This window comes from Acanthopagrus latus, chromosome 23 (assembly GCF_904848185.1).
Source record: "Acanthopagrus latus isolate v.2019 chromosome 23, fAcaLat1.1, whole genome shotgun sequence".
In the NCBI taxonomy this organism is placed as follows: domain Eukaryota; kingdom Metazoa; phylum Chordata; class Actinopteri; order Spariformes; family Sparidae; genus Acanthopagrus; species Acanthopagrus latus.
The window spans coordinates 18,575,350-18,599,413 of NC_051061.1; the positions used below are offsets into that span (position 1 = coordinate 18,575,350).

A 24,064-nucleotide genomic window follows, 5' to 3' on the forward strand; every position below is an offset into this window, starting at 1 on the left:
ATATGCAAACTACTCTATCATTACCATCTTGCTGCTGCTGCTTACATCCACCATGACACCGAAAATATACTCTACCTGTTTACTGGGTATATATTCTGTTATTTGTGTAGTATAATGGAGTTTACAAACATTCATTTCGTTCTGCAACGCTGCGTTGTTAAATGACAAATAAAATTCCCTTGTACTTAATCACTGCAGAATAACAAAATCCACCAAGCACAAATTACTGCCAAAATGTTGAGCAACAGGCTAATGCATATGCCAGATGAGGGTTAGGCTAAAATGTTTAATACATTCCTGAATTAGTTATTATAGAGCTGGACCAACATATTGCCAGGACAGTTTATCAACCAATATTATCTTACAGCAGATAAATTGTTGTTGTGCACAGTATATTAGCCAAAAGGCAACGTCAGTGTAAAAAGGCAAAAAGAATGTATTAGAAACAGTTCAGACTGTACTGAACAGAACACTGAAAAATAGACTGAAAAATAAGGGATTATTGTTGTATCATTTGTGTAATTAAAACATCAATAGCATTTGATTCTTTAAATATCTCCTTCACACGTGTATTAAGGCATATGAAGACATATTCTAATGTGTGTCTGACAGGGTTTTTGCAGAAAACAGTCAAATCCTCACATTAGAATATTCTTAAAATGTCAGCTTCTCCTTCATTAAAAATTCCAGAATATATAAATATGCAAGCATTCTTTCATTTCACAAGATTAACTGCTGGACACAAGATATTTCACTGTGAAGTCCATTATCAGTGAATGTGCAGTGGAGGCTCCAGGTTTCCACATCACACTTGTGTATGCTGAATAACAGAGCAGGATTGGCTTCCAAACTATTGCTGATGTCACAAATCTCACTCGTAGGTCCAGTTCTTAAAATCAGACTTTCAGTAAGCTCAGAGAAAATGTAAGCTTAAAGCAGATGAGGGACAGCCTTCTGCTGTCAAACCATGCACATACATCATTCTACACAGTGAAGATCCAACATTCAACTGAGGCAATAAGAAGTAACACACATTTTTGACAGGAAGGGGACATAAACGGAATGACATCATGACATTAGGCTCTACTAAACACATGTAAAATAAAAACCCAGTAGTTTCTTTACATCACAATCCCTCACTGATTTTATTGCATACGCTGCTCACACAACTACCTGCAGCCTCCATCTTACAGAGCTGAGAACGTGGTAATCACTTATCCTGGCTTAAAGCAGTAAACAGCACATTATAGGTACTCTGGTCTCTAATCTCATTCAAGTAACTACATCGACAGCCATTTTAAACTCCATTAGTCCACTGGTGAATTTCCACATTTTCAAACTGCTAAATATACATGGGTTTCTGAGTTGCTCTGAAATCCATCACTGGGATATTTTCTTCACCATTTAAAGACTTGGCTGAGATTTTAGTGCATACTGCTGCTCCAGCGGTGGAAAGTCATGATTGCCCTGTGTGCTCCAGACTATGACACTGTGGGGCCAATATTCAGAGGGAGTCAGGTGGGCGGCACGCAGAGATAGAGCATTTTTGTGATGTTCGAATAGGCTGGGCCAAGGTGAGGACATGGAAAAGGAACAAAAGGGCCACAACAAAGCCCCGTGGGTCCCTGAACTCTTGCGTCAAACACCCACCAACAGAGCAGAGGGAAGAGAAATCGATACCGACTCATGCTAGGCCCAGGCAGCATCAGGTATATTCGACCGTGAAGACAAAACAAGAAAAGACAAGAGAGAGAGCACAGGAGGAGACGAGTAGAGGAAGAGAGTGATGAAGCACATTTTGAAGGCCAACGCTGCTCCCTATTGTTGCTTGACAACTCCCAATCCCCCCTCCAATGCACAATGCTGATGTTCTTTCTAACCGTGACCTTCTTCTCATAGATCTTGTTGTACTCTCCTCCCAAATAAGTCATCTATTGCAGAGCGTCTGCAGAAATGATTAATCTATTTCAATCAGGTCTTCATATTGCTTTCCATCATGTATGCATTGTGCGAGCATCATAAATTACCATAACAACGCACAAAGTTAGAAAGGTTTAATTAAGTCCGGAACAAATAGGAAATGAAGAATTTGCTGCATCGGTTGGTATTTACCATGATGTCCCTGTTAGTCGGGATCTGTGAGAACGACATGTGCAGGTGACCAACACCCCCGAGGGCTGAGTGACACCTAAAGGGCACAGCTTGGCTCCTCCAAGACATCTGCAGCATGTCTCATTAGTATTCAGCTATGAATCATTCAAACACAGCCGGCTGTCATTATCAGCAGAAGAAGGGGACTCACACCAACACACACACTCACACACTCTCTCTCACAGTAGGGGGCACACACAAAAATATACCCGAAAATGCTCCGACCATCATCTGCACAAATATGGAGGGAAAGTACAGTACTGACACAAATAGTGTATGACTCAAATATTTATAAATTTAAAGGAATAATATGCAGCTTTTCTGCGTTAAAATGTCTAAAGACAACTAGATATCATATAGGGTTTTAGCTGAATACTTACATACATTACACATTATACATTATCACAAAAGTTTTTTTACAGTAATATTTAAATCAGTAATTTTATTCAAGTATGACAACCTTTCAATGCTCCTCACCTTCTCTGTCATCACTCATTTTCAACGTCAGTGCAGCCGATGTGGCAGCACAGCTGTTTCAACCTATTATGAGCCGCAATCACATTTCATAAGTGTTCAATTGTCTAATAACAGAAAACAGATGTTAAATAAAATGTGAGTCAAACTTAGAGAGATTCTGATTCACACAGAGCTAATACCGTCACATGACCGTATGCTTGGCCACATATGATAGTATTTTGTGGTGGGCTCTTTACAAATTATGGACATGACAGATTTGCATGGGATTAAGATCACAGACGTCCTCCACAATTATTACAAATTACTAGAGCTCCAGCCCTCAGGTGACGCAAGTCTTGCCAGCAAATACACATTTAAGACGCTGGAACCAAAGAGAGCAGATATTTTTCTGTTGACTGACAATTCCAGTAATAAACTAATCATTGCAGTTGTAGTTGCTGCTCAAGTGTATGTCGAATAAGATTTTAAAAGTCTACACTGACAGTAACGCACAATTGTGCAATAAAGAAATGTGGGAAAACACACACAAAAAGCTTATTGTTTGCTTGCACAAGGTGAGACCTCTCTCCTACAGAACCCCATTTGCATGCTGTGCAACAACTGTTTGTAGGTAACGTGCTGCTTACACACAGACTACTAATGCGGGAAGGATCAACTTTAAGAAAATATACTCCTCTCCATCGCTCTCTCCCTTTTTTTACGATTGTCAGAGTGCACATCCTCAGTGGAAGTACAAATCTACAAAGGCACAACAACTTTGTGTCCTCGACATTTCATCGGCAACACTAGACATCGATTGTCTATAGCATCGCACAGGACAGTCAATGATAAACCAGTGAGCTACAACATATTTGTCAATTTGTTCTGGACAAAGCTAGGAGTCAGCATTCAATAACCACATCACATCGAACGACTGCTGAGGGTTCTATTCGCTTTAAATGATCACAATAGCAGACGTGTTTACTTGCCCATATCTGCTATATAAGATGAGTGTTACAGCCATTTACATGTGACATAAACACAGCCTACTCTTCATATGTTGATGTCAACATGAACGCACATAAGTATCTTTTCTCCCAGCTACACTTCAAGCTGTATCCATGGTTGATTTTCTCCACTCAAGATGTGGTTTCACTGTTCTCAAGTTCCACTTGACACATCGCAGAAAGTGGGAAAGAAACAAAGTAAGCAGTTGTGCAATTTCAAAGACAACACTGGGGAGGATACAGAGCAATAAGGAGAAGTCCTCAGTGGCTTCAGCAACCTTCTTGTTGCTTTTTCCAAGAAATGGAATGACTTAATGAAACCAGTAAAATAGAAACTTCCCATCAATCACAAAATACATTAATAATTGAATGAATATCTAAGCTTTGCTTCAGGGTGAGAGTCAGTGAAAGTTGTGCGAGCTGAAGAAATAAGTGATAGATGTTGGTGGTAGGAGTTGATGGACAGACATTGCCTGCATAGTCTGAACAGGAATTAGATATAGGCAGAGATGCAAGCTCATATACATGGATAATAACTACCTTATATAATAATCTTCATAAATCCTATGCCCTCTCTCTGACACCAGCCACCAAGCCCCAACTGCATTAAGAATGACATTCCAGCAACCTGCCCTTCAGCACACAGGCCCAAGGACCACCACAGTGTCACGGAGAGAGATGCAGAAATGCCAGATAAAGGCACTGAATGACCAAGAAGAAATGCAAAACAACCTGGTGAATATATTTGATTATATTAGCTTATTCACTGCAGACATATCTCTATCAGAATTAATGATATGAAATTAAACTGGGCATAGACACTTGAAGAGTCAAACTCAAAATTTAAATTTTTACAATACTAATGAGGTAATAATACGAACAAATATATTTTTGTTTCACTGAATTTACTAGCTGTTCCCAGAGGAAAATAAGGTCCCCAGAACACTGATTGAAGCTAGAAAGGTGGAAGGGTCAACCAAAATTTAACAAAGTAAAACAGTATGAAACTGTGTTGTCTTTTAAGATCAGATCATTGTCTATTCAGTTCCTTCAGACGTGAAAATGAATAGAGATTGATTATTTAGTTTGTTAAAGGATAAAAAAATAAATCTATCAACGAAGATCTTGCTGTTCCGATTTAAAAGTTCTCTACAAAACGACATACTGAACCTCTAATATCTTCTTTTTTTTTCAAAAGTGGCCTCAAAAAACCTGTATTGTAAAACACCCACAAAGACATGACATGTTCATCAAGAAATGCAGTATGTCTGGTAAAGTGACCACACAGCTTTCTCTTATGAACATGTCCTGCCCTCTGTCTCATAATCTGCCCATGTATTCAGGGCAATATTTAACTCAATGAACAAAAATCAAGCAGGTCTGAATGACAGGCAGCAACCCATCTGCATACACTCCTCGATCTTCAGAGCATCTGTTCGGCAGTGGGAGGGAGTGGGCTGGGCTGGATAAACCCTGCTGCCAAACCCTGGAGCTTCACACTGCAGCTCTGCAGCCATCGGTGCAACATTCCCGCTGCCATGTTGAAGGTGGAGCTGATATTTTACCGTGTTGGCCTTTGGCATCCTAGTGTGCCAAGAGAAAGCCAGAGAAAAGAGAAAAAAGCTAGACAAATGGCCAACCCACAGTTCCTGGCCAAGCAAAGCTACATCTGCCAAACTGAGAGAAGCAGGCTGAAGGAGCCACGCTGCCACACCCACCTCTCTGCAGAGAGTGAAATAATAGAGCTGGAGACACACTAGCATCTTGCACTAGTGCTACCTACACAAAAACAAAACAAAGGGAGGCAAATACACAAATATATGTGAATTATATGGATAAACATGCACATCCATGTGGGCGTGCAACAACAGAGAGACAGAGATCTCTGCACTTTGCTCCTGAGCACCTGCTGGAAGATCAGTGGCTTGATGTATGGCTGGGTGATACGGCATGCATGCACAATGAGGCTAATCCGTTTATCAGTGCGAAAGAACTGGTAAGTGGGGTCATTAGGGATGTGGACACATTTATCACATGAGATAGCATGGATCTACAATGTCAGAGACAGTAAAGGAGTGTTTTCAGGGCACAAACTTTGGCAAACATACAAGAAAAGGGACTAAATGACTGCACATTTCAGAGCTGTGAAAGTGAAGGCGATCATGTGTGAGCTCATGTATACATGCAATGATACGTATTCCCTGTCAGATAGCGAGGCTTAAATATAAAACCCAAGAGTGCAGCATGTGCACAGGTGTCAGCATAGTGATGCCAACAGACCTGATGACAGCGTTTTTTTTTTTTTTAATGTATACAGCACTTGGCATTTATATAGCGCTTAACCTCAGAGCCTCGCATCTCATAATCACGTTTCCCCCTTCCTGACGGTTTGCTTCCTCACTGCACCTCCACAGTCTCACAAACCGACTCTGTGAGCCTCTTGTTTCCTAGTAACTGTGGGAGGAATGTAGGGCTGAGTGAACGGAGGGGCTTTTCAGGTCCGTCAGTCGTGTGCATGCATTCAATGATTTTCAAATGATTACATGTGTCTGTGTGTGAAACATACGGTTTTTCATGCGCGAATATTCATGGCAACATGGAAATTAACACACACATTTTAATTATTAGTACACATATCTAAATATAAGGCAATGTCCTACTAAAGTCCTGCAATGATTTCTACCGTCAAGAAGGTTATAATGTTTGATTTATGTTGAAGCTGTTGATTCAATTATATGGTCACTGTTGAATTACACCATGGTATAAAGAGGAGTGTTAGTCCGTGTCAGGCTGCAGCGAACAATTATATCCATTGTCCATTAATCTGTTGATTCTTTTCTTGATTTATCATTTTGTTGTTTGGTCTACAGTCAGAAAATGCTGAGATTGAAATGAGATTTGGTATTTAATCTGTGTCCAAATGATTTTTTACATTACCTGTAAAATATCCTGCCTCTATTACACGCAAATCTCTGTCATGCATTCAATCATTGAGGGATACTGTTTATCAGTACCAGCCCCAAAAGTTGAGTATCGGAGGGGATCTAATAATGAAAATCTTATAAACAAAATAAACCCAAACAAAGGACCACGTCCACATCACGACAACCTTCAAACACCCTTGTCATAACCTACAGACGGAGCTCAGGCTCTGGCAGTTATTACCTCTGAGTGCAGTCCTCAACAGAGCTCTAGTTATTGAACAAGGTCAAACATTAGAAGGCAACTCCTTGCTGCTGAAATTATGACCACTGAGTGACTCACTACTACCAGCAACAATAACTAAACCCAACACATTCAGTCATATTCAGTACTGCCATTTTCTCTCTCTCTCTCTTACCAAAGTCGGAAAGCCAATCCATCCCGACAATTTCTCCGCTCGTAATCTTAAAAAAATCTCGGCACAGTGTTCATATCTCTCCTGCCTGTCGTCTATTTCTGTTGCACAGTGGCTATGTTTCAAAAATGCCAATGTCATGCACAAGATAGAGGCCTCGTTTTCCCATTAATGCCTCGGACTGAGGAGATGGATGCCACCCAGCTAATCGATGAGGAGACACTATACACAGGCAGCACCGGATGAAGCAGAAGGATACAGGTGTGTCTCAGGGGAAAAACAGAGCTGACCTTTTCATACTCACTGCTCTAATAGTTTGTGGCAGTGGGCTCAACCGTGGATTTCATGTGCAATGTTTACGATGAAAATATGTCTTTTAAGCTCGGCTCGGATCCGTGGATAATGCAAGTCTGTATCTGCTTCCCAGCCGGTTACAAGTCATTAAATGTATATTAGCGGGCGATAACGTGGGAATTGGTTTTCTCATCAGAAGGGTAGCTCCTAGTGGGCAAAATGAGGAAGGAAATGAAAATCCACAAGGTTGCAGCAGAGCATAGCAGTTCTTATTGCAAAGACTAAGTGGTGCAGCACAGAAAGATCTGCACAGTGAAATGAATGATGGATAAAAGAGAACTAGACTTGTACACAACTGACAGTAAACGCAACGGAGGTTTAAATGTTGATTGGGACAGAGTGAAGATGGAAATCTAAATTGCAGTTGAGCCCCGAGGCAGCGCAGACACATTTGACGCTTCAATTCGAAAAGTGATGCTAAATCTCTGGTTAGAGTTTGATCAATCAACCTTTAGTCTGAACGTAGAGTGTCAAGCGGAGACGAAGGGTAAAGAGGAGATGAGGAAGGAGTCTATTGAGACCGCCACCAGAATGAGATGAGGGATATTTGGATCCAGTCAGGAGCAGAAGGAGGCTAATCTGCCCAAAATCATCGGAGCCTGCGCTGCCTGTTTTGTATTCCTGCCTGAGCATCTTGGGAATGAAAATCAGAAGTGATGGGAGGAGAACGTAGGAGGAAACGGATTGAGAGAGAAGAAAGAAGACTATTACTGCTTCTTCTGTCACCTCCCTAACACCACCAACTTCATTTCCTCTAACTCTTCCCCTTTCTTCCTTCCCCTCTTTCTTCTGGGGAAGTGTTTGCAAATGATTGTTTCCCCTCTTTCAGGTTTCTCAGTCACTTCACAGCTCAGCACCCTTTGTGAAGTAATACAGATGCCAAAAAACAGTCTTTAGCCTGGAGGTATCTGAAACGTAAGCTAATTCAGGCTCTCGCATGGATATGAAATGCACTCCAACCTACACTCCGACATGTTCGTAAGTGATTCAGCTCAACTCGCTCTGAACCCTTTTTAAGCATTCACCTGGCTTTAAATGTTTAATAATAACCACAAAAACCTGTCCACGTAACAAAACACAACCTTGTGGGAAGGAGAACAGTGCAACATGATCTGCTATGTTTAGACTACTTCTATCCCATGCAGGGAGGAAGCAGATGTATTTGAATCTGACACAGTATGCCCTATTTCTACTGAATATTAAAAACAGAGTTGTATGCATGCTGCTATTTCAGGTGCGACACGACACCAGGTGGGGTTCAGATGGATGTCAGACATCTTTTTCCCCCAAAGAAAAGATACCATTATGTTCAGGAGGTGTGAATGCTGACCGGTAGGTATGGATGCAAGCCTCACAAAGCTTGTGAGAGCACTTACTTTTCTACCTAGTCTCACATTTCATTTCACAGCCTACAAGGGACAAAAAGTAGCAGGATTTACCGACTGAACATCAGTATTAGCCGATATTAACCTTGTTGTTCGCATTCGACCTATCCGCAAATAAGATGGCATTCATCAATGCCAGTGGGTGGTGTTTATCTATTGTGTCTCATCAATTCTGCGCTGGGTACACTCACTGTCTAACTGTTCCTTCCCATTGATTACGGCCATCACTTTTTCCACAGCCTTGGCAATGCATGATGTGCACGTGTGGTTGGTTTTCAAAGAAAATTGACAGAGAATGACAGCTTCTGAAGCAGTTATTTTACAAAAAAGAATCGTTTTCATGTGAAAAGCTGTTCTAAGAATTTGTATGGCTGGCCTGTAATGATGGGCACTTAATTCATTCTCGTATATAGAGGATTTCTTTGTTGGCACAAAAGGGAGAATAAATAACAAAAAAACAATATTGTAAAAAAAAAAAGAAAATGGCCGAGAATTTCTATATTGTTGCATCCTGAGAAAAAAATATTTTAAATACAACTAAACCCAGTTCACCAGGAATAAATTAGTCATTTAATCTTAAAACATACCAAAAACCTTACTGGCATACTTGTAAAATCAAAGTGAATCCAATAGCTCAGCCATAAAATCTATCTTTACAAAGACAGTATTGTCAGAGGTGTATTAATTTCACTCCAAGTTTATTACTAAAGTTGTATGGTGGTTTGCAGTTGTGTTAAACTAGAGTGCACCATATTGAGATTCTGATTTTTTGCCCATTACATTTACAAACATGAGGGTAGAATATTAGAAACACATTTAAATATAATAAAGTCCAGTACAACACCACCACCAACTACCACCTCAATAATAATCATATAGTTGAATTAACAATAACATGGCCCGTGGGTGTGTTTAAATAAAACATAATGCTGCTCTGGGATTGTAGTTAATTTTGCATCTTTACTGAGGTTTATGAGGGGAAGAGAAGGCAACAGAGAAGGCAAATGAATGTCGACGGATTTGACACCGAAGATGTATCTCATCAAAGATCTCTGCAGGGAAATTCGTTCCCTGCATTTCACCCATCGTAAGTATGAGGAGCTGTGGGCAGCCAGTGTGCAGCAGTATTCAGAAAGGAGGGAAAAAGGTTTAGCACAACACATCTTATTAGAGCTGTGGAATAATAAATCATCCATATTTGCTCACTACATCTTAGCCTTTCTTACCCATAGGCGTGCATAAAGTACAGGTTAGGAAGGTCTCTTTAAGAAACTAAATTGTGAAATTCTTGGTTTCGACTGAAAAAAAAAAATCACCCAACAACTCTGAAACTCCCCCCCAGTTAGTTAGAACTGAAAAGGCAGCTTGGATAAGAGGTGAAACATCTTCAACAAACTGAAACCAATCTAGCTGCCTTTGATACAGTGCTTAGAATTACCGCGTCCTGGATGACTGAGAACCTTCATTAAAATATCACCCATCACTAACACTGTAGATGGTGGCCAGAATGGCTAGAAATCAAACAGTCATCTAGTTATCTTGAGTTGAGAGCCTGGACAGCATGAGTGATTCAGGAGGTTGATCCAGGGAATTATGTTAACAATGCAAACTTATTTCATCACAGAATTAAAATATACTGAAAACAAAATCAACATACATAGTACTTGGGTCACGACAGGCAGGTCTTCAAAGTTAAAGTCAAAATTCAGCAGAAGTACGCTCTGTGAACACAAATGAGTAAGAAGAGGTCACCATCCTAAAAATACTGACAGTGCATGCTGTCATTCATCGGTGTGGCATAACCACAGGCTGGGTGGGTCGTGGATGAAGAGATGAGACCTCTACAGCGTACCAAAATGAAAATGTTGTCGTTATCTACATTTTGGTAAAGTTTTGTTATTTAGTTTTTCAAAGATCCAAAACACACAAAAAGTGACCATTTATCAGTGAATAAAAAGTTCTGATGCCAAACAACTGCCGTTTGCTCTGCAAATTTGATTTGGATATTATTATCTCTTAGATTTCCCAAATTAATCTGCACTGTACCAACTGATACTGAAGCAGAGAAAAAATGCTGCTTAGAAATACTGTCTGAAAGTATTTTTTACCAACTTATTAACTGTCAAGTAACCAACAAATGTAAGAGTTGAATCTTGCATTCCTAATGCCAAAAATGTGTTATTCTCATTAAATGAATAATGTGTCACTAAAAAAAAAACAACACTTATAAAAAGGTGGATGTTTTTCTCTTCTTTCTCCTGCTGCAGCACAAAGAAGCTCTGAACCACTCGGCCTCTCATATAGTCAGCAGAAAGCTACTTTTGATTTATGGTACACTTTGTTATGTCTCACTGCTGAACACCTTAATACACGACAAGTTGTTTTTATGACTCGTGGGCTGCAGCTTTTAAGGAGCACATTAGAGCAACGAGACTTTTCCAACAGATCACTGTGGGCCAACTAGAGCTTTGTGAGCCAGTGCAAGCTGGAGGATAATGAAGTAAATATTGGCCTCCTGGAGCCACAGTGCAATCGCCTCTGGATCATGTTTCACAAGCTGCAGTGGAGTTATTTTACAGTTATTTTCTGACCTTTTGGAAATCTATCCAACGAGCTGCAGCCAACTATGATGCTTAATAGAAGGTTCACTAGAAGTGGTGCCATCAAATTAGATTCGTGAGCAGATGCGAAAACTTTACCACGATATGACTGCAACTGATTGAAATGAAGAATAGCCGTGTACCTGTGGCAGGTGGTGGGGTGGTTCAGTTATATCAGACCCAAGTCACCAACGCAAAGCGTTGGTATTTGATGACCTGCGAATGAATCTTCCTTCAGAGTCGATTTATAAGTTTGCTGGCAGTGTCGCTGTAATTTTCCACCTTAATGCATACACACTGGCTTGCCTCACCTCCCTATTTCTCTCTCCTAGTATGTGTCTGCTCTGTTGACTTTATTTGCCAGCACTATGTTTTAAAAAGGTCCTAAAAGCACACCCTGTGTATTGGATTTTTTCACCCCGATTCAGTTTTCATGACAGTAGGAGGAGCCACGTGTGGAGGAGGCCTGTCAATAAGCAGAAGGTGTAGAGCAAGGGCAGACTGTCAACAAGTAAATCAATCGCGCATGCCATTGTTCTCTCAGACGGATACAAAAATTAAAGTAAAAAGAATGCTGAAATGGATCGCCAAAAATACTTGGAGAGCATTCAGTAAAGTCTATGTGTGGGAAAGACTAATTTTCGGGCAAAAATCTATTGCAAAAACCTTCTAGTAGCCATAGGAATTACAACAAGAACAAAGGAAGAAATGTTTTTCTTTTACATCACAATGATCACAATCGTTGCCTGAACCGAATTACATGGTTATAATTGTAACCATGACAACAACACTCCCCAAAACTCAGCAAATTAGTCATCTTAACACAAACCATGATGTTTTTCCAACCCCAAGCAAGCTGTTCTTGTGCCTAAATCTCACCAAACCTTAACCATAATGTTGTCACGTCATAAAAGAGATTTATTTTCTAACAGACAAATCATGTCATTCTACTGTTCAGTCAAATGTTCCCTTGTGTCTTTCATGTAAATACTTAATATTTTGATGGGTAATTGGAAGGATTTGTGATATTTTAACTATTCGACAAAATATTTAAATTTTTTGTCATTACTAACAAGTAAGGTTCAGGGGAAATGCAACAATTTTCTGCTTGATTTCTTATTAGTGGCTCCCGGCAGCACCGATCCTGTTTTTCCCCTACAGAAACAGCTCCTGATAACTCAACAGTGATTCTGCAGATACAATATATCAATGTAATTCCAGTGTTTTCTTTTTCATCACTGTAAAATCTGAAAATACCTCTCTTCAAGGACTTCACAGAACTATTCATACTTAAGATAGCGAGAGGATAAGGACAAGTCAGTATGTGTCACACTGTATATATGGAAACCTAAATCATATATAAATAACAATGCTTAATATGTTGTTGTTTTTGTTATTGAATTAACCCATTTGGACCCTGTGTCCATTGGAATGGAACTTTGTTTTTATGTTGGAGAGGAGTGAGAATCAGTTCTAAAAAAAATTTTTTTTCCCAGTCAAACAAATGCGGGTCTGAAGGGATTAAAGCATGGCATTTTAAAGAATAATTTATCCAAGCATCACAAGTTTGACTTGATGTTATTTTGGATAGATTAAAAAAAAAATACATTACATAACATAACAGAGTGACCGGTGTGCTTTCAGAGAACAGAAGGTCATAAGACTTCTTGGCAACAGTAACTCCTCAATATCTCTCTTTTCTCTTCAGTTATCTCTGAAAAGGTCAAAATTAAATTAAACTGGAATAGCTCTTTCTCCTCATTCTATCACAGGCTGAAAAATAACCTTCTACTGTTTTTATCACAATCCATGAATCTATCTCTTTCATAAAACAAGAAGTCCGGGAGAGCTCGATCATTGTGCACTGATATCAAATTGCCCTTCACATAATTGCGGCATGAAAACAACTATCTTTGATAAATGTATGTAATATTTAAACCCCTGAATCATTGATGACCTTGAGAGCTAACTAGTGTGCTTAACACTGTAGCTGAAAGGCTCATCATATTGGCCACAAACCCCTGGTGTAAAAAGCAGAAATCATTTACAAAGACACTGATTTCTAAGCTTCCTAAGATAAAACTGAGAAAGTGTAAAGACTCTTGAATGGGATTCGAAGAGCTGTGTCATTGTATCACAGAACAATAACGTTTTATTGAAGCACGCTTCGATCGATCTGCTCCTAAAATGCCCAAATGCTGCATGTATATCATCACGCCTCTGTACACTAACACAAAGGCACATATTTGCACACATGCATGTGGTAGCACATATGTGAGCTCAAGCCCTGGTGCATTTACAAGTTGCTGCGACAAGGACACTGCATGAAGCAAACCTGACATAAGGAGCAGCTTGCTGGCTTGGACAGAGAGGTCTGGCATCACACAATCATTATGTGCACAAATCCCTTTATGCATTGAGAGGTTGTGCCCCAGAATGTGTGGAGTCTGAATATCATGTTAATATTTTGTTTAACAAAATTGCTTTAGTACAACTCCAGCGCTATTCCCAGCAGGGTCAATTACTTCAGAAATGCCCTCAAAGCATGCAGCTCCTCTCTGCCATACTACATTGCATCATCGACAGCCAATCACAAGGCAGCATTCATGGGGCTTTGTGTGGCACAGACCTAAGGGAATAAGCAGGTGCATAAGTACACAACAATGACTCCACAAACAAACTGAGAGCCACACACGGCTGCATGCTGCTGTCAATAACAGATGCTTAAAAGCTTTGATCAGCTGCGGATTTGGTAATAAACTAAATGCCTCAATAGAATTCAACAAAAGCGAGGATATGAGGTGATTCAGCTGGGGTTGTGTCCTTGCATGTTAGATAAATATCTGACAGGTACACGATGACATGACCCCGTACAATCCACCTGTCTACTGCCTAAAGCATTGTCCTCTGAAATGAAAAGAAGGTAAACCAGCAGAGCTCAGCTGGCTTTAAAGCAAAATCGATTACCTAGTCAGAAAAGCATTTATCTTTTACTCTGTTACAGTGCTGCAGGGATGACGTATTTTTGTATTAGGATTGCTCTGGCTACCTCGCCATAAAGCCTTATTAATTTTATTTTGGATTAATGAAGAAAATAAGCGCTGCAGCAAACACAAGTTAACAATGCTTTTGTTGAGCCAGATAATCTTCCCAGATGAACCCCACTTTCATTATTTTTTTAAGCATAAATGAAATCACCAGAAGTAAAAGGCTAATGTTCAGCTATAAACAAAATACAGTGCTGCCACATGACTTCAAAGTCACCACCACTAAGCTTCCTACCACACTTTTACTATAACACTTTTTACTATAAATTGATCAGTCCATAAGGTGGAAAGTTAAGGTAAGAATAATTTGCAATTAAAGCTCGCCTGTAAAGACGGACTAGAGAGTTGATGAGTTTCCGTTTTTGGTGTGGGGACATTTAACAACCATAACAAACTAATGTAGTCTCCTGTATCCACAAAAACATGCACATGCTTGAAAATTCACAAGTGGAGTATTTGCTGACAATTTTTTTGTTTTAGGACAAAACTTCAGCATCTCTCTAGCAAGATTTGGGGCATCTTGTCATGATCCTGCCTTGTTGTTTTGTGATTACCAGTTTTATGATGAAAGCTTTTCCTTGAGTAGCTTGAGTTTTACTTCCTGTTTTTGTCCCTTTCCCTCCTGTTTTCTGTGCTCACCTGCATTTCATCTGTTAATTAGCCCTTGTAAATTAGTCTTTGTTTTTCCTTCACGCTTTGTCAGTTTGTCTGCGTTTCCTGTGTCTGTTTCCCAGTCCAGCGTTTGCTCCTCTTGTGTCCTCTGTGTTTCTGCTTTTGTTTCTGGTTTGTTCATTGTATTTTGTATTATGTTGTAGTTTTGTCTTGGATTTACTTTAGTCTGGTTCTGTTCCCTGCCTTTTCGTTGCCTGACTTTGATGTTTCTGGATTTCTGCTTCATTAATAAAGCTCACCTTTAGTTTTTTTGTAACCTGCCTGCCTGGTTGTCTTACATTTTCATCCTTTTGGCTAAATCATAACACGTCTAACCAAAAACCCATTCCAAAAACTGACTGATTTCAAGCTGAGGGAACTATAAATGCAAAAATGCTAACTTATTTATGCATTTTAGAACTAATTCTTTTAGCTCTGTTCAAGCTTTGTGTAGCTTATTGTATATCAGCACTACAAGGAAAATATTAATTATGAATAATAGCAGATGAAAATCAGACTGAACTCCCTAAACAAAGTCTACAAATAATTATCCTCTTTCCACTCCTACAGTGCGTCAATCTGTAGTATTGAATGTGTCATCATGTTGCCAACATGTCTGTGCCAATTGCAGCACAAAAAGCCTGATTTTCTGTGATCAAATTCTAATAAATCAGAGAAAACGCAGCAAGCTACTGTGGACAAGATGTCCCTGCATTACCTCATGCCATCAGTCTTAGTACAAATGGTACTGGACAGAGTGTAGGCCAGACAAACACATCATATTCTTTACAACATATCATCTACACCCCCGCCATGTTTGTGTTTTTGCCTCTACTCTCCTTTCATTCTGTATAACATCCCTTCACCATGCATCTCAGTCACTGTGTCTACACAGTTCTGGCTCTGCCTCACTGGAGAGGATCAGCAGACAGACAGACATGTGTGTTGACATAAACCTCAGCTGAACATACTAGGTATAACATGGAGGCATAAAGCTACCAGGATCTGCCGTCTGCGCACAATGGAAACGTTACGATAAGCATTAGCTCTCCAGCAGGCTAATACTGGGCTTAATGCTTGACTCTGCTTAATCTATTCTTTACGGTTTAGCCCAGCAGTATGAACTGGTACAACTCTAATGGGCTTATGGAGATGCTTAAATGTGCTGTGATAGGCAGTGGTTAAACTATGACTACCAAAAGTAAATGCTACACTTCTATACCGGACAACCTGACACAGCGATGCCTGACCTGGCAAAGTCAGGCATCGCACACTGGTGGCCTGAATGTAAAGCTCAGACATTAGTATGCTATCTGGCAGTAGTTTTGGGATGCTCTGAGTTGAATTAGTGTCTTGACCTGCCACCAACAGCAACTGCAATCCTGTGCATGTCCATAAAGCGGTTGTACTTCTACAGAAAAAATAAACGCCTGCTTTAATATTCAGCCAACTCATTTCTGTTTCTAGAAAAAGAAATTCCCATGGTATTCAGCTTAATCCATATCTATCCTTTAAAGATAGACGCTGACTACAGACAGACCTCCAAGGACAAGCTTTACAGTGATAAGTGAAAAAAATCCAATGGACACACAGACTTCTGGCCGGTGTAAAAGGTCTCATTGCACCGCAGCTTCTGTCCGCCTTCACCTGAGCCTCAAACAGATATCCTCTGGGTTTAAAGAGACCGATAAAAGCATCTGACAACAGGATTCAAATATCAACTTGGAGAAATGAGAAACGAAACCTTTCAAAGGTCATCTGGCAAAAAAAGCGAAACACAGCAGCCCAAAAACTGAGGGCATCAATATTCTCCACCAGGCACATCTGAGAAAAGCTCACAGGCAAACAAATTTAAAGAGCTGTTTACTATTCCACTGTTGAGCCTTCGCAATCACCCAAGTAATGACCTCATTTAGACACTCAACACTGTTAAAGACAATTATGTTGTTGTTACACCCCCCTAACACAAGTCCTCAAATTCTCAACTTACCTGTCCATCTCCGTGCTGAACCTTTTTTTGTCTTTTGTTCTTTCAAACTTCCTTTCATTCTTTCCCTGCCTTTCATATTCTCTTGTGTCGCTCCCCTTCTCCCTACTAGCTACCAGTTTACCAGTGTCCCTGGGTGAGAGGCAAGCACGGGATGAAGAAGAGGGGAGAAATGAGGAGTTGGAGGGGGGAAATGAGGAGTATGGTGGTGGGGGGGGTTTGAATTCATTGAGCTGTGTTGCCTTTTTCTCCGAAAAGTGCACCTTTCACCCCTTTATCCTTTTCTCCTCTTGTTTCTTCTTATCCCGATAATGGATACGTTTCTTCTGTTGCCTGTCAGCATTTCAAAATTTCTCAAGTACATTTACCCCAATTCTTTCTGACTTTAATCCCCATGCCCCACACACATTTCACATAATGTGTCTCTGCATTTACACTCTGTACTCAAAAAAGACAGGTGTCGCACATGGAAGGGAATGCAAATACAGAGTGTACTGCATACAGAAATGTAGTACACACACATCCACAGCTAAAGAAAAATATGCCTGTCGCTGCCCAGGAATCTGAAAGCTTCAGTTCATTTTCAAGCGCAGCATTCTCCGGCTACAAAGCATGCAACTAGTATTTCACCAAAGAGACAGTGGAAGAGAGTGAAACAGAGAGATTAAAAGAAAGACTGGCAGAAAAAAGAGAAAGATGGAGGCCCGAAGGGAATAGAGAGAGCGCCACATGAAGGAGTTGACCCACCCGATCATCCATTTACAATACCATCCCCCATTCACTACAGGCAAAGCTGCCTCCTCCCCTCATTAAGATATCAGCACATCCACCAATTGTTTTATTTGTAAAATCAATATTTGGTCATGTCTATCTTATTGTCTTTCTCACACATCCTTTGGAGCGCTTCACTTCCAAGAGGTCATCCATGTGGCTGACAGCGGCACTTGCACAAACACACGCGCAGACACACTAACACAGGCAAGGACAATCACACTTTGCGCTCATCTACACACATGACAAAAATCTCTCTCACTAGTCACCTCGCTCTCTGTTACACACACACACACACACACACACACACACACACACACACACACACACACACACACACTCACACCCACCAGCACCACCTGCTTCACTGATGGTACTTCTGCTCTACAACAGCCCCCTCCCATTTCTTGTTGCTCCCACGAATGTTGCCTCCACCCAGTGTTTCCAGCACCTCATCCTCGTATCCAACATCCCTGCAAGCCTCTCCCCAGGCACCTCACTCTAACCTACTACCCAACTGATGCTACCTTACGGCATCACTCTCCCCCAGCGATGCCGTTCACAACCAGCCCTCAGCCCAACCCCCATCCCCTGCTTTCACAGAGTGTGACAGGAGGACAGCCAGCTGGTTGGACAGCACAACACGCAGAATCAAAAAGATACCTGCTACACAAGTATGTATGGAGATAGGGTTGACATGCCTTGGGATGGTGCATTGCCCATGCTGCGACACGGACCGCTGCAGCTGAAAGTGATCGCGTTTCCTGTTCCCCCTCCTCTTTTTTTCCTCTCTCCTCCTCCCTCCTCCTGTCCCTCGCTTTCTGTTCTTCACAAAGCGCTGGGTCTCTCCTTCCTTGTGCCGGTACCCGCGCTCCTATTCGCTCCTCTCCTTCTACCGTCCTCCTTCCCTTTGTCTCACGCTCGCTCTGGCTTTCTCTTCCCTCCACTGGAACCTCCTTCGCGAGATGGCTGTGGTCCAGCAGCGGCGCTCCTGACAGCACTGCGCGTGTGTGTGACTGCGAGCACGTGTGTGTGTGTATGTGTGTGAGGGAGAGGTTGAGTGGGAGAGCGTGAGTGTATGTGTGTGTGAGAGAGAGAGAGTGGGGCGTACTCTTCAGCGGTATGAGCCTTGGGAGACTGTGCATGCCGGTGCAGGGATGCTCAGCACACAGCTAAGAATGAAGCACAAATTTTGCCCATGATAAATTCACGCTCTCTCACCCACTCTCTCACACTTGCTCGCTCCATGCCTTATTTCCTCCTCATTACACATTATACTCTCTCTCTCTCTCTCTCTCTTAAAGACACAGGCGGCACGCTGCATTGCTACACGCCTACGGCACATCTCATGATATGGTAATAAAGGGGAGTCCAGGGACATGGTCCTGTGTGGGGCTCAGCAGCTGAGCTAGCAGGGGGGCGGGTGGAGAAATGCTTGAAGCGTCTACTGTACCAGGAATGAGGGAGGATGGGGGAGGGTGGTGCTGGTGATGCGAGGAAGGGAAAGAGAGTGGAAGGGAGATACAAGAGTCAACACTTGAAATATCCCCTAGTGACAACAGCAGCTAATGATGAAGCTGTGTTGGGCCCGAGGCGAGGTTGTTAAGATTGGCGCAGTGGCAGGTGAGAATGACGAGAAGGACACCACAGGAGGCCAACCTCAGCATCACTGTGGCCTGTGGCTCTGCACTGCTGGTGATGCACTGATGTTTGTTTGCAAGCATAAATTATTCTTCTTTTAAAACCTGGCAACAATCATCTCCCGTCACCAACAATCACAGTCCAGAAGCAGGGCAGCGTTGTCTGCTCTTCAAGAATGCCCTTGAAACACAATGGGGAAAAATCCATACTGAAATCAATCATGTGCAATACTGTATCTGATAGAGGACAGAAATGAGCTACAAGTAGCTAAGGGCAGCGTACAGATGAAGTGAAATCAAGGACACATCATGAAGAAAGTGGAAACTGTCAGGTGTTGTGGATGAGAGAGACTTAAGAGCGTTGCTGTCAAACAGAAAGAGGCTTTCGTGGCTAATGGTTGCTGATGAATCAAGAGTACGAGAGAGGTAGAGAAAGTAAAATGCCAGTAGATGGAGGGATAAAAAAGGATGGAGGGCCATGATGAGAGCGATGAATAATGTATGGTCAGGCTGCATATGACTTACACAGCACACTGGCCTGTCCGTCATGTCCAGCTGGCTCACAGACTCAGAGTGAGGATTCATCAGCTTGTCAGCTGGCACCTCTCCACCTGAGCTAAAATACATGTTGACAAACCCTGCAACACATTTAGTTTAAAAGACTATTTTCCAGGTGTAAGTGTCTATTAATGGCTGCACAAATGAAAACATCCTTCACAAGTGTCATAAAATGCAACCTAGGTCATTAAAATGTCATCTTCATTGGCAAAAATACATACAGTCTGGGTGCAATTGCACAAATAGCATGACCTTACGTCACAAATGTCTAAGTATATTCACAGACATGAGCTGAGGCACTTTGTGAGAGACCTAAATTAAAGCCATGCTGTTCTGGGTGCTGGTGCTGCTGGTGAAAATGGTGTCGCCCAGTAGGGGTTTGTTACTATTCATAGCCCATGATTCATACTTAGATTGGAACATTTTTTAAATCAAATTAGTTTTAAAGCAACAAATGAGATTTTAATTCACCTAAAGCACAGAATGACATATCTGCAGGGTGCTGATCAGCACCTTAATTACATCACAGAGGTTATTATTTCAGCACTTTAGACTCCACAAAACACCAAAACACTGATCTTTAAATCATGCAAATTTTCCACACATCTGAAGACTGTAGGCTATGCTAGAGGCAGGCAACTACTTTAAGTAGTAACTTAACAAGTGTTGACATTATATTTGCACCAAAATATCTGCGCAGTAACCTAATATCCTTTTATCTAAAAAAAATTTCACTGTTCGTCTGTCTTACATAAGCACTCCAGCACACTCGCAAGAACATGGCACTCAGTCACAGTTGAAGGAGCCGTTGGCTTGAGGCAGCCTTGTTAAAGCTTACAAGGACCCTCTCAGAGATCAAAACCAATGATATCTTCAGGTGATCTGAGTCAACTTTTACCAGGAGCATTTTGATGAAATAACAGGTATAGTCGGTTAATGTATCCTCTAAAATTATTGATATGATAAGAAAGAAAGTTTAAATGACTGCTGAAATTAATGTGACACAATTCACTAGAGAGAATTTACTGATTCAAAATGTGGTAAACAACAATCAAAGATGAGCACAAATACATCAAAAAGTATCCTTTTACAAATTGTAAATACTCGCTTATCAAATATGAATCAAATCGAATTTGTTGGGCAACCTTTGAATTGCAACAGACAGGAGCACCACTATTAAAATCAAATCAAGTCATTATTTTGTGTATTTAGTCTATCAATCTAGTAACTTGGTGCTTTTAACTCCTAAAGTAGCAAACTCTGATTTTGTGTCGAACATCCTCTTCTAATGGGAGACGTCCAACACATGTTCAATGTAAATTATCAATGATTATTCTGACAACGGCTTGATAAGACAGCAAACTATCAATTATAAAAAACTGTTTAAAGATCTCTAGTTGAGACACCATCTTGCAGAAACTACAACCACTTTTAATTTTGTCGCTGACAGAGGTTACAATAATTAGCCGATATGATGCCCCAGCAATGTGAAAAAATGAAACAGTTTAGCAAATGCATGTATTTTGTCAACATGGATGTCATTTAAATATTCCTCAAATAGGACTACTGTTGACATTTCAGTAATGATTAAGGAAAAACTCTCAAAAATCTGTAAAGTGCCTTCAATAACATAAAACTGGCTGCTCTACTTGAGCCCTGACTTCCCTATGTAGATCCTGCTGTGGCTTTTTTATTGGTCCATTTCATGTGATATATAATATGTTGACATGAAATACCACACGCCCAGCATGTGCATTTGGCAGGCAAAATATATATGCCAATTTTAAATCTGATTACTCCCTGTAAAACCAATGCTGTGTAGCTATAATTCTTGTTGTATAGCTGTATAAAACTAATAAAAAAAACAACATAAATCTGCTATAGTGGGTCTAATAGATTATCAGCCCCAGGGCATTGTCATGTTGTGATAATTGTTGTGATCTGCATCATTTGGTAAACAACTAAACAAACCACTGTCTGATAGATTGTTTAAGAACACAATACAGGAGATAATGTGATGCTGATGGGATGTTTTTCCTGAGGCCTTCAATATCTTAGAGCGTGAAGATATCATTTTACAAGTTATAAATTCATGGTCTCGAAAGTAATTTTTGATAGGAGTTAAAGGAAGCCAGTTTGTCCTAGTTGTCCTCCTTCTCGCCATCTCAGCTGTGCGAGCTCATCGACCCAGAAACCCTTCAGCACATTCTGTTGCACAATAGATCTGTACTCGCTTCGGTGGAAACTAGCCATCTGAGGTTATTAGAGGGGGGCTGGGGAGGAATGTCAACTACGGTGTGATTTGGATGCAGGAAGACAAGACAACCTGGACAGGCAGGAGGCAGAGGTGTTCTTATTGTATGAGAGACAGGGAAAAGGTAACTGCCATAAAATATCAATCATCTTTTCACCTTTCAGAGTGGGAAGAAACATACCTTGAGCACACACGTGCACAGTTTCACATGTGTCATTGTAACCTTCAAAAAAGATGACAAAATATATTCAGAGCTAGTAGCACGGCGAGTAGGATCCTGTGGGTAGGCAGAGAATAAAGTAAGAGGTCATGTGTAGGCCCAGATGTCTACCATGATAGATATCACTCTAAACTTGCAATACACAGCGAACCAAGACTGTTCCAATAATATGACAAACATTTATCATCCAACCATTTAAACGCTGTACAAAGCCAGCAGTGTTACTGCTGCTCGTGCACTTTTGCCCCTTCCTCCAGTGGAAACAAAAGAGAAAAATGTTTATTGGAGCCAATGAGCCATATTCAGTCAGCCGACTCACAAAGAATGATACAGTAGACACAAAGCCTGACACCAGCTATTATGTGTAATATACTACAGTATGTGTGGGCCACGTGCCGACTCCTCTGTGGACACTGCACTGCTAGGAACCTCTCTCCAATATGAGGTGAACTGCCTCCCCTGTCTGCATCTGGGTCCTATTCCACATGCTCCCTGTTTCCCTGTTTCAGCACTAGCGTGACATTGCTATTGTCGCTTGTTTCCAGCAGCGACAGTGTTGGCCAGGGATGTTTCTATCTTGTGGGGGTGTGTGTGTCATCATGACAAAATGTACTGGAGACGCCTATTTCCTTGGGACCTACCACAGACGCATTTTGAGTAGTTTGCTGTGTGTGTGAGAGGTGCTATGACAAGAAAATATTTATATTACAATTGTTAACTATTATTATGATTATGATGATGATGTATCAGTAGTTTCTCAAACCTGATCCCGTGTTGGATATCAAACTGCCTCAAATAGATGAAATTAGCATCAGGTCTACCTACAAAATCCCTCTTACACGAAATGCTTAGATGAAAACAATAATAATATACAAGGGGGGCGTTCCTCTAACTTAATGCTAGCTACTTATAATTGTTTAGTCTTTAGCTAAATTACGATTTTGAATGCTGTGCTTTTACATGTAATGGAGTTGTACTTTTTTACTGTGTGCCTTTAAGTGTAGAGAAAACACTGCAGCAACAACTACAAGGAACTGTTTCACAAGTGATTTTAAAAAAAAAAGTAAATATATGCTAATGTCAGCATAAGGGCAGAAATTAGCTTCTAACGGGCGCCAAGTGGTGGCGGCTAGCAGTCGTTAGCCTCCTAACTAAGCTAGCTAAAGTAGCCGAGCAGAAGCGCCATTTTAGTTCAAATAAATAAGATGCTTACCTTATCCCGTGAGTGCGCTGTCATTTGGCTTGAGAAAGACATGATGAATAACCGAGGGAATTAGTTGGGAACAAAGTTGTCCCTTCAAAGAAAGTGTTGGTAAGTGAGATAAACAATAAGATGGCTTAGCGCCGCCTGTATTAGATGTCAGTTACTGTGAGTGACAGGCAGGTGTTTCTTCTTCTCTGGACCGAATAACTGATCCGACCTGAGCACGGGGAACGTATGGAAGCCCATTTGTGCCAGTTTAAGGAGAAAAAAAAATAAATAAAGAGCATTAAGCATGGTGAATCAAAAATATGAGATAGGAAGTCATAATGTTCAAAAGTTGGAACAATTAGATAAAATGTAATTAGTATGAGATAAAAAGTTATAAGATATACATTTTAACTCATAAATATTATGAGTCAAAAGTCAATAATATGAGATTAAA

At 40.8% G+C, this 24,064-nt stretch overlaps 1 protein-coding gene across 8 annotated transcripts in view; it reads right to left on the reverse strand.

The window, feature by feature from the left end:
* The window catches only part of si:ch211-278a6.1 (SRC kinase signaling inhibitor 1), a 112,338-nt gene extending 88,513 nt beyond the window's left edge, over positions 1-23,825 (reverse strand). For 5 of the 8 annotated variants that reach the window (XM_037087973.1, XM_037087965.1, XM_037087972.1 and 2 more), the window contains exon 1: positions 18,448-18,899. In XM_037087973.1, the coding sequence (XP_036943868.1) occupies positions 18,448-18,469 (22 nt within the window). In that variant the 5' untranslated portion in view covers positions 18,470-18,899. Of the gene's footprint in view, positions 1-18,447; positions 18,900-23,631 lie in introns of those variants that run through there. The other 3 variants (XM_037087966.1, XM_037087968.1, XM_037087969.1) reach the window with 1 other exon arrangement.
* Positions 23,826-24,064: the final 239 nt, after the last annotated feature.